Here is an 11,804-nt window from a genome sequence, read left to right on the forward strand (position 1 = left end):
ACAAGGGGCCAGATTCACTAAGCTTCAAATGTTATAAAATGGAGAGTGATTAAAAAAAACTACCAATCAGTTCCTGCCTGACATTTTTCAAACACAGGGGGAGATTCTCTAAGCTAAAAATGCGGTAAAAACCCCCGTTATCGGGGTTTTTACCGCATTTTGGGATGCTGTCAGCATCCCCTGACGGGTAACCGTGGCGGGGGGCATCGCCAGAAAAATCTGGAGATGCCCCATAGAAGCCAATGGGCTTCTACCGCATCCCACTGCCTCCCAGCAACTACCCCCCCGCCGCCCCGCATCGCCCGATCACCTGTGTCCGGGCAGCACTGAGCTGTGCTGCCCGGACCTGTGACCTCCTCCCTGCACTGATCCTCTTCCGGGTGCAGGGAGGAGGAAAACCCGGCGCAGCAGCAGCAGCGCCGGGTGTGGGAGGGAGGGGGGAGCTGCCGGGACCTGCTGGGACCTGGCGACTCTCACCACAAAGGACAGCTCTTAACGCAAGAGCTGTCCTTTTCTATAATTATCCCATATGTTAATAATTATAATTGCGAACAGAGGCGAAGGGGGGTGGAGATTCTTAGAGAATCTCCCCCACAGTCTGTGACGTGGCAGGTGGGAGCTGGCTGTTAATCACTCTCCATTTTATCACTTTTGAAGCTTAGTGCATCTGGCCCAAGATATTTACAGTCTCCTCCACCAGCTGGAACATTTCTATAACACTGACACATATGAAAATATTAACATATTTTGATGAAAATAAAAGTTGCATTGTTGAACTCAGTAAAAGTGATTACATCTCATTGTGTAGTTTCTTCTCATTTCTTCAGGTTGGATCTGTGCAATGTATCCGTAAGATGTGCCCACCAACAACATGCCCCCACCCTGTGATTGGATCATGTGACTGTCCCCTATGCCAGGGTGAGACTTAATTATACTTTAGTGTGGGGGGTATAAACTATAGTCAGTGCAAATGTGGTGCACTCTTTTTTACAATGTAGAAAATACACTTCAGTTAGTCTCTATAGAAAACAGGTTTGGAAATTGTTGGAAATGTAAAAGCCTACCCATAGTAATTTACCCTTAGCTGTATTCCTTTTTATCATCCTACCTGGATGACATTGCATACTGTGGGGTAGATGTATGAAGCAGTGATAAGGGAGGAGAAGTGATAAAGTGCCTGGTACTTTATCATTGGCCTTTGTGCATGAAGGAATGACTCTGGGTATCCAGTTGTTAGGTTATGTTTCTGCCTTATAGGTCCTGTTTTAGAAGCCTTTGGCCTTCTTTCCAGCATTCACCAATTTATGTAGAGTGTGCAGCATGTACGGCCTCCTTCTGTTATTCTGGCACAGTTTTGGGACCTTAATGGGGCCTTGGAGGTGTGTCAGCTGGCTCTCAATGGGCTTGCATTGGCTTCCTTGGAAGGTCGCATTTCTGTTGACCATTTTTTTGTCTTGAAGCTGACAGCTCTATGTGCTTGTTTTCCTTTCCTGGTCTTTCACTTTGCCAAGGAGGTGCACTGCACTGCACTGCATTGTTTTCCTGACCACACTGGTTTCCCAGTGTCTTGAGACCAGAGACATTCTTTTTTTGTGTGTTTTTGTCCTTCTGCTCCTGATGATCCATTCTACTGGTTGTCCAGGGATTGTGGATTATGTGGCTCAGGTCTTGTAAATTTGGCAATCGGTAGCCTCCTGGTCGCTTCTGATGCTCACCATCTGAGTAGGCCTGCATTCATGTAGTCTGTGACTGCTTGGAGCACTGCTGATATTAGTGTGCTATATGTCTCTTTAGGTCAGTCAGTGACTAACCCAATCTGAGTGAATTATCTTTGGGTCATCACAAAAGGTTGCCTCGTTGAACTTCTGTACAGATTTCCCCTGTCATTTTCCTGGTTTGACACTTTGTGAACAAAGACACCAGGTTTTGTGTACGGCTTGGCCAGTGCGTGATCTCCCTGTCTTGGGGCTTTTTTTTGGAAATCCCAGTGTTTGCAGAAAGATACGTTTTGGTAGTAATTTGGTAGTCATTGTAAAATCAGTTCCTTTGTGTTCATATGGGGGACACTGTGTCCCCTTCCTGGTTGTGTGTTGTTACTTGCTGGGGCCTCCTTTCAGTTGCTGCAGAGGGTGAGGCAGCCTACTCCTCAGCCTCCAGTCTAAACCCACAGTCTTCTCTGTCTCCCAGATGGACTCAGAGGAATTGATTTTAAGGTGACTACAAGAATTCCACTTTTTTAATACATCGTACATCATTGGCACATTGGAATTTGATACTGGTCTTATATAGTTTACTATTACTTAAGAAACTCCCTATCTATGAAAGAGAACAATTGAACATGCATTTACTTTGTAATCTTTTGTAACTATTGGTTTTTATTACGTGGCAGTTTGTATATATTGATAATGTCTCGCTGTTATCAGGATGTCATTTTCAGGGCCAGAATTTTCTCGATGGTGTGACATTCACATCTCCACAGAGTGAATGTGAGCAATGCCGCTGTATGGTAAGCGAAAAGCCCATAGAGATTACAACACCTTATTGATAAACATGATATAACATATTGGGGTAGATTTATTAAGCTTGCTGAAGTGATAAAGTGTCTGGTTTTTATCACCGGCTGCGGTGCTATAGTTAAAACCCCCCCAATCCCCCGCAGACTTACCTATCTCGCTGGTCCCGGCAACTCCGTTCTTCTGCTGAGGACCACCACAAAATGGCCGCCCCCATATAGCACACAGTTCTCTGAAACTGTCTGCTGTATGGGGGCGGCCATTTTGTGGTGGTCCTCAGCAGAAGAACGGAGCCGCCGGGACCAGCGCGATAGGTAAGGCTGTGGGGGATTGGGGGAGGGGTTTGCATGGGCGGCGGGGAGGGGGGGTAGGGGTGCTTGGCGGGGCGGCGACGGCGGGGGGGCGCCCAAAACATAGCTACGCCACTGGTAGGAGCTGATTGGCTGGTGATGAAAAACAGACACTTTATCACTTCAACAAGCTTAATAAATCTGCCCCATTATCTTCAATTATGTTTTTTTTGTACTTGCTTCTCAGAGAGGACATATTACATGTAGCCCTCGGCCCTGCGATAAAGTGAATTGCCCTCACCCAGGAGAGGATCCATGCATGTGCCCTGTATGTGATGGATGCAACTATAATGGTCGTGACTGTGTCAATGGAGAGAGTTTCCCGGACCCTGAGGATGAGTGCAGTCGTTGCTCATGCAGGGTGAGATAACTGGGGGCGTATGCACTGTATGCAGGGGCAAACACAGGATTTCTCAGGCAGGTTCCCAAATGTTACATTTTAGATGAAAAGAATCCTGCAGCAAAATCATGCAACAGATACATATTTCCATGTGAATAAATGTGAGTTTTATGAGTAGATTTACTAAAGCTTCTAAAAAAGACAAATAGAGGTAACAAATCAGGTTATTATTATAATATTTCTAGGGTGTAATCTATCTATATACTGTATATAAAGCTAAATACTTATCTGTAAAGGTGAAGTGTCACGAGAGACCACTGGAGGCCACTCTAAAGGCCCATACACACTGGGTGACTTTGAGCTGAAAGTCGCTGAAAACAGCATGTTTGAGTGGCTTTCAGCTCAAAGCCGCCCAGTGTGTATGCCCCGGCGATGAGCGGTAAGCGCTGCTGCGCGCTCCCGCAACATCGCCGGGAAAGCCGTTCATCTGCTGGTTATAGCAGCAGATGAACGGCTTTCAGGACGGCTTTTCATAGCGCTCCGCTATGCAACGCCGTCCTCCCCTTCCGTCGGCGCCGAGCAGGGGGAAAGCTGCTCAGTGTGTATGAACTGAGTGGCTTTCCCCGCAGCGATGATAGTGATCATCGCTGTCCATACATGCTGGGCATAGTAGCCCAATGTGTATGGACCTTATGAAAGTAAAAGCAAAATTATACGTTTCAAACTTGCTGGATATAGTGAGAAGTAGCTGTGAAGACAGAGATTGGAGTTAGGAGCAGATAGGGACTAAGCCATCATTTTAATGGTCTTTCAACTAGTAGAAAAATGATACCTAGAATATGATTGGTTTGGATAAAATCACCACTTTTAATTTTTAGAAGCTTTATTAATTATAGCTATGAAATGTTGCTTATTCAACTCTTTTTGATCCTTTATTCAATATTTTAAATGTCAGTTCCAGTTAATGCTAATGAAGTCCACCAAGCGCTTCTCTGCACATGTGCAGTACAGGTCCTGCATCATCTGTAGACAGGAGACATTTGGGAGTGGTGAAGGGTGTCGTGGTATTTTTTGAGAGTGCCTAGGTCTCCTCTTCCAATGATATTTCCAGCAATATAGCTGCCATGTGCTGTTCTCCTTAACATTGGGATTACTCAACCCATACCTCCCAACTGTCCTGTTTACCTCAGGAATGTCCCAGTTTTGGGGATGTTCACGCGGGCCAGTAGTGTCCTGTGGGGGGGGGGGGGGGCAGTTGGAAGTCCCCGGTGCCACTCGCTTGTCAATGGGGAATAGATGCCGTACGCATGCACAGCATCTATCCCCGCAGGCAGAGGGGCAGCAGCGTCAAAACAGGGGCGTGGCCTCGCACGAGTGATGCAAGGTCACACCCCCAAAATTTTGAATGTGCGCGAAGGGCCTGCTGGACCGCCACTGAAAGTGGGGAGGTATGCTCAACCGGTTAAACAGTGTTGCAGACGATTTGCTGTTGTGTCCTTAGACACAGCACTAGATCACACATACATGAAGGAGGCATCTTCTTATGCCAGACGCCTCCTGCTGCATTATCATATCTGTGCATCTTTACAACCACATCTGAATAAATACCTCTATTAGTTGTAGCTACAAAAGTTGTATTTACCTGTTTGTATACAATTTAGTCATGTAATAAAGTGTTGTATATGTACAGTACAAGCAGCCAATCAGACATAATATAGCAGTGCAATCAGAAGATAGCACTGCTGATAGTTATCATGATCATTATCATTGTATGTCGTGGCACAACCTGTCTAGCACAAAGTGATACACCTCCCAAAATGTGTCCATGTCTGCTTATCTAGTAATTACTTGAACACGCCCTTAATGTCACCCTAAAGAGACATACACACCTTTTTCATGCCTCTATTTTAACCATTCTTACCCAGGTATTCATACAGATCATCAGACAGTTCCATGCATACCAGGGCACATACCTGATTAAATACAGCCTTCCTTAGAGGAGTCTGTTTCATGTACAATTCAACCCATTCAAACTCAGGTGAATTGCTATAGCTAGTTAACCCTTTAAATTCATACAGGTGTATATAATACTTTCCATCTTCTCACAGCAGGCAGTGATGCTGGATAGGAGCTGGCATGGTACTAGTGCACTCCCTATTTAATACAATCTTGCTGCCAGGTTGGATTATTGAACCTACTGTCCTATATGTCCTTTCCTGTACTATATGTCCTATACCTCTAATGCTGGTGTTAGTTATTTGCAGCCTGTTCTAGAAGTAGTAGTAGTAGTAGTACGTTTATTTATAAGGCGCCGCAAAGTGTCCGCAGCGCTGTACATAGCAAACAAAAAAAAAAAATTACAAGGTAACGTACAGGGTGTGTTGAAAGATACAGTATAAATAGGGGTATAGCTGGTAGAACTAAAATCAGCATCAGTTCAGAAGTAGGTGTCAAAATTGTCAAGGAGACTGAAGATTAAGTAGAGGAAGGGAAGAACAGGACAGGAGCACAGGTGAGGTAATGAGGTAGGGTGAGTACGTGAGGAAGGAGGGCCCTGCTCATAAGAGTTAACATACTAAAAATAGGTGGGTGGACGAACAAAATACAATAGGATAAGTAGGAACGGAGGGGAATGGAGGCAGGATAGGAGGATCAAAAGAGGTTAGGAGGAGGGATAGGCTAGTCGAAAAAAGTGGGTTTTGAGGGAGCGCTTGAAGGAGGTAAGGGAATCAGATAGCCTGATGGGTGGCGGGAGGTTGTTCCAGTGCAGGGGGGCAGCGCGAGAGAAATCTTGGACACGGGAGTGGGAGGAGGTGATTAGGTGAGAGGTCAGTCGGCGGTCAGCGATGGAGCGAAGAGGACGGGAGGGAGTGTGGATAGAGATCAGTGAAGAGAGGTAGGGAGCTGTGGAGGAGGAGAGAGCCTTGTAGGTGGTGGTGAGGAGTTTAAAGAGAACTCGGAAAGGAATGGGGAGCCAGTGAAGAGATAAACAGAGGTATTATAAGCAGCTGCTAATGGGTACAGCTGCAAAATCATGACAGCATTGATCATGAAACCACTGACACAAATAGAAAGGTATTGCTTAAGGAAAGGTGGAGAATATGTGTATTCCTATGAGTCACTCAGTTATATGTTATTGTGCTTTGACTAACAGAAAGGAGACGTTACTTGTGTGCCTGTGCCATGTCCACGAGTGTCATGTTTATACCCAGTGACACCACCAGGAGAGTGTTGCCCACGCTGCATGGGTATATGTAAGCACAATGGACGGACATACCAGAATGGAGAAAAGTTCCAGCAACCTGAAGACATCTGTAGCCAGTGTACATGTAGGGTGAGTAAATACAGAGACTATGTAGCACTTTGCCTGTGCAGAGTTACACAAGGAAAACCATCCCACTCATCAGGTAGTTCTCACTCAGCATAACAGGAACATTGCCAACATTACAATTATGTATGTGGAACCAGTGGAAGCTCTGTGGGCACATTGGCTGGCTATCCTACTCCTCGGACTTGCAGCTACTCTCTTCCCCATCCAGAGAGATGGAATGCCCAATCCACATTGTTCCTTACAATAGCAAAACATGAGCTGGAATGGTGTATCTCCTGTTTCTCAGACTGTACGTTTGGCTGTGACACCATAGCCAGCACCTTCCTCTTAACCCCCCCCCCCCCCCCCCCCCTAAACATACAGATAGTGGTAGATGCTCAAATTAGTTCAGTAATACCATTCAGGTGCATTAGGGAGGGGTTAATACTGAGTAAGTAAGACAAGACATTGGTTCCCCCCAGCTCACTGAACGGTATTAGTAACCAATATTGAACACTACATGATAATAAAATTCAGAGATATTGGTTACATATACCTGCGCAGGTGTATGCTATGCCCCCAAGCCACGTCAAGCCCCCCTAAACATGCAAGAGAAGCAACCCTATATGTAGGCTCTGAAATTGTAAAAAGAGATGTGCAAAAATAGGCAAGTATTGGTATAAAGTTATGGCAATTGGCTTGTCTGACAAAGATCAAGAATTAAGCCCTCCAAAATGAATACAAAATAAGGCCTAATTCAGACCTGAGCACTAATGTGAGAATTTGCGATGGACTACCAGGGGCGGATCCAGGAGAAAATGACAGGGGGGGGGGGGCACCATGTTTCAGGGGTGGTGGTGGTGTTTTGGTGATAGCAGTGCCAGTGTGCCCGTTCAGAGAGTGGGGAGATAGAGATAGAGGAGGAGAGCAGAGAGAGGGCAGGAGTGGGATTATAAATAGGCCCTGGCCTTTAAAGTACACAGGCCCAACTTGGCGTCAAGCATGAAGGATGCAGTTGTGCGCGCGGTTTTGAAAAGGGAGTGTGGCCACGTGTAAGGGGGCGTGTCCTTGAGTGTAGTGTACCACACCATATACCACTTCTACACATTATGCAACAAAATAGTAGACCCAATTATAGGCAATGAGCCCAAATTCAAATTCACATAATGCCACACGGATTGAGCCAAAATTCACATAATGCCACACGGAGTGAGATAAAATGCACAATAAATTCCACAAACAGGGACATTGCGCTCCGAAGGCGCCCATCAAAAATTTACACCGTAATGCCCATTACACATTGTCACACACCATAATGTCCATTACGTATTATGCCTAACACCGTAATGCCTATCAGAAATTATGCTACATAAATGCTGCTTACCTACATGCTCGTTGCCAGGGGTTCTATGTTCGTTGCCATGTGGTATTATATGTTCATTGCCATGTGGGATTATATGCCCGTTGCCAGGAGTTCTATGCTTGTTGCCAAGGGGGAATACATGCTTGTTGCCATGAGGGCTGGCTGGCAACTTTTAGTCTGGGGGGGCAAGTCCAGAGCATTGGCCCATAAGTAACAGCGTATCGTTAAATGGAGTTTTTTTTGGTTAAAAAATACGTATTAATAAAATAAAAGATAACTGGACACCACAGACTGCTCCCTCTGTATAATAACAGGACACCACATGCTGCTTCCCCTGTCTTATAAGAATAACAGGACACCACAGGCTGCTTCCCCTGCATAATAATACCAGGACACCACAGCAGGCTGCTCCCCTGTATAAAAACAACAGGACACCACAGGCTGCTCCCCTGTATAAAAACAACAGGACACCACAGGCTGCTCCCCTTGTATAACTATACCAGGACACCACAGGCTGCTCGCCCCCTCCCACCGCATTATAACAAGAGGACACCACAGCCTGCTGTCCTGCTTAAAATGAACAAACACCACAGGCTGTATTAAAAGAACAGGACACCACAGGCTGCTCCCTCTGTATAATAACAGGAAGACACCACAGGCTGCTAAAAATACAGGGTGGCCCCAGGGCCGGATTTAGGGATAAGGCTGCCCCTAAGCACAATATTTTTTACCACCCCCTGGACCCGGAGGATCGGCTAAGCTTAACCCGCCTCCGGACCGGGACCGCAAATATCATTCATTTGCACAGGGTTGGTAATAGAAATCTTGGGTCCCCATACACTGGGGAGGGTTCGGTTTAAGCCCTAGTGGAGAGGGTTCGGGTTAAGCCCCAGTGAGGAGGGTTAGGCTGCCCATACACGATACGCACTGTGTGTTTTGAACTAGATGCAATCAGGCTCGAATTTAGGGGTCAGGCCGCCCCTAGGCACAACATTTTTGCCCCCCCCCCCCTATTTTAATGTAATCATTATTAAGGTATGAGTCCTAACTTGCCAGTATACTGTAACCGTACAATGAGCCTAATGGGTAATGGCTGTAGGAGGGTCTGAAGACGGTGTTTGTTCCCCGAAACCATTGAAAGTCTCTGAGTGCCATTCTTATCATCTGGATGGGGGAATTTGGAATATATATATATATATATATATATACACACATGTATATAAATATATATATATATATATATATATATATATATATAACAGCTGGGTGCGGTCCGGCACTCTCCCCTCTCCATACACAGGACCTCGGTGCCCTCCAAACAAACAATACAGGTAATCCAATAACAGGCGGCACTCCAAGGGTTTTCAAATAAACTTTTAGTGATGGAAATAGACACCAACGTTTCGGGGCTCTGGCGCCCCTTTGTCAAGGTGAATGTCAAGGTGCTCACTGTATTTTTTATTCACCAGAGCCCCGAAATGTTGGTGTCTATTTCCATCACTAAAAGTTTATTTGAAAACCCTTGGAGTGCCGCCTGTTATTGGATTACATATATATATATATATATATATATATATATATATATATATATATATATATATATAGGTACTCTTTACTTAGTTGGGCGCCCACGATCTCCATCGCGGGCGTCGTGGGTAAAGAAATCGCGGTGATCGCGGGCATCGCGGCCAGTACATTAACGGCCGCGACGCGATGCCCGCGATCACCGCGATTTCCCATAGGGTTCAATGTTAAATTTAGTGCTGCCCGCGATTTTACATTCAATGCTTCAATGGCCGCGATTTGGCCATAGGAATCAATGTTAAATGGGCTACAGAGCCCAAATAGGCACAATTAAAACTTAAATGTCCCCCCAAATTTGTTACGCCACCCCACGATCCACGCCAATCCGAAGCGTGGCGAGCGCAGCGAGCCCGCGAGGGGCGGCGGTACGCGTCCTCCGACCTTTTCATACCCCCACTATCCACGTCGGCGTGGAGTTGAGAATAGAATAGTGTGGCGAGCACAGCGAGCCACCGAGCCCGAAGCGTGGCGAGCGCAGCGAGCCCCGCGAGGGGACGCGGATACCTTCACAGGTAAACGTGGCCCTACGCGGGCTTCACAGGTATCCGCTGCGCTCGCCACGCTTCGGGCTCGGTGGCTCGCTGCGCTCGCCACACTATTCTATTCTCAACTCCACGCCGACGTGGATAGTGGGGGTATGAAAAGGTCGGAGGACGCGTCACGCCGCCCCTCGCGGGCTTGCTGCGTTCGCCACGCTTCTGGTTGGCGTGGATCGTGGTGTGGCGTAACAAATTTGGGGGGACATTTAAGTGTTAATTGTGCCTATTTGGGCTCTGTAGCCCATTTAACATTGATTCCTATGGCCAAATCGCGGCCATTGAAGCATTGAATGTAAAATCGCGGGCAGCACTAAATTTAACATTGAACCCTATGGGAAATCGCGGTGATCGCGGGCATCGCGTCGCGGCTGTTAATGTACTGCCCGCGATGCCCGCGATCACCGCGATGGGCGCCCAACTAAGTAAAGAGTACATATATATATATATATATATATATATATATATATACACACACATGTATATAAATATATATAATATATACACATATATATGTATATATATATATATATATATATATATATATTATATACACATACATATATATATATATATATATGTGTGTGTGTGTGTGTGTGTGTGTGTGTATATACACACACATTACATATATATAGATTTCACTCAAATGTAACTTTAGCCCACCTCATAACATGGAGTATTAACTTTATGTGCTATGACTGTCTCAGTCAGTCTCTCAGACACTGACTGACTGAGCGCAGGATGAGCTCAGCTCAGCTGCTTTCCACGCCCATTGGATACACAGCAGCCAATAGCCTGTGTGTATACAGTAGCCAATGGGCGCTGGAGGCAGTGATCCTGAGCACATATCAGCTCACTCGGCGAAGACGCAGCCAGGGGGGGAACCATGGATACAGCCTGACAGCCGCCGCCACTGGTGATGTACTACTGTCTGTGTGCATGGCAGAGCGGGAGGGTAGCGGCGGGTAACGAGCGACGCTGCCTCTGACATATGATGATGAATCATGTCAGCGGCGGCGCCGCTTGTCACTTGCCGCTTCCCACCTGCTCTGCCATGCTGCTATGTAAAAGAGTGGCAGCCCGCAAGTGCCGCCCTTGATTTGTGCCGCCCTTTTTGTACCGTGCGATGCACAGGAGAGCGCATCGCTTCACAGTACAAAACGTACTGTGTATGGGTACATTTAGGCTGGTTTCACACACTCCGGCTCCTGCCGGACGGTGAAATCCCGCATGGCTAGGGAGCCGTGCCGCACACATTAGTTGTGAATGGACACTATTGTGTCCATTCACACGGGATGGCCACGGCCCGGCCGCACGGTTGCAGCCGGATCCCGCCACTGGAAGGGACGGCTGCCGGGCTGTGACCATCCCCTCCATGATAATCTACTGTGTGCGGCACGGCTCCCTGGCCGTGCGGGAGCCGAAGTGTGTGAAACCAGCCTTAGGCTGTGGGAAGGGTGGGTTAGAGGTGCAGGGGGAGGAATTCTCTCCATTAGGACGCTTGTGTCAGTACTGACCCCTGGCATTCCAACCACCGAACATACAGATGTGACATATACTGTACTTACACACATATAAACATACAGTACATATATACCTACAGTACATACATATGCATATATACTGATACATATATACTATACCTGCACACGCATACATATGCATATATACCTACACATATAATTATGCTTACATGAATATTCATACACATGTGACCCAGTTTAGGCAAAGATTGTCAAAATGGTGAAAAAAAGGGGTTCTGGGACCCAGGAGTAACTCACCGTTGGTACTGTCTTTCAGGATTGCTC

At 46.5% G+C, this 11,804-nt stretch overlaps 1 protein-coding gene across 1 annotated transcript in view; it reads left to right on the forward strand.

Annotated features, from left to right (window-relative positions):
- The window catches only part of KCP (kielin cysteine rich BMP regulator), a 120,338-nt gene that overhangs the window by 88,900 nt on the left and 19,634 nt on the right, over positions 1-11,804 (forward strand). Inside the window, exons 33-36 of the mRNA XM_083183269.1 lie at positions 828-918; positions 2,424-2,506; positions 3,051-3,224; positions 6,358-6,537. Of these exons, the coding sequence (XP_083039395.1) occupies positions 828-918; positions 2,424-2,506; positions 3,051-3,224; positions 6,358-6,537 (528 nt within the window). The remainder of the gene's footprint in view (positions 1-827; positions 919-2,423; positions 2,507-3,050; positions 3,225-6,357; positions 6,538-11,804) is intronic.

The sequence above is a fragment of the Crinia signifera genome, chromosome 4 (genome assembly GCF_055691185.1).
Source record: "Crinia signifera chromosome 4, ASM5569118v1, whole genome shotgun sequence".
Taxonomy (NCBI): domain Eukaryota; kingdom Metazoa; phylum Chordata; class Amphibia; order Anura; family Myobatrachidae; genus Crinia; species Crinia signifera.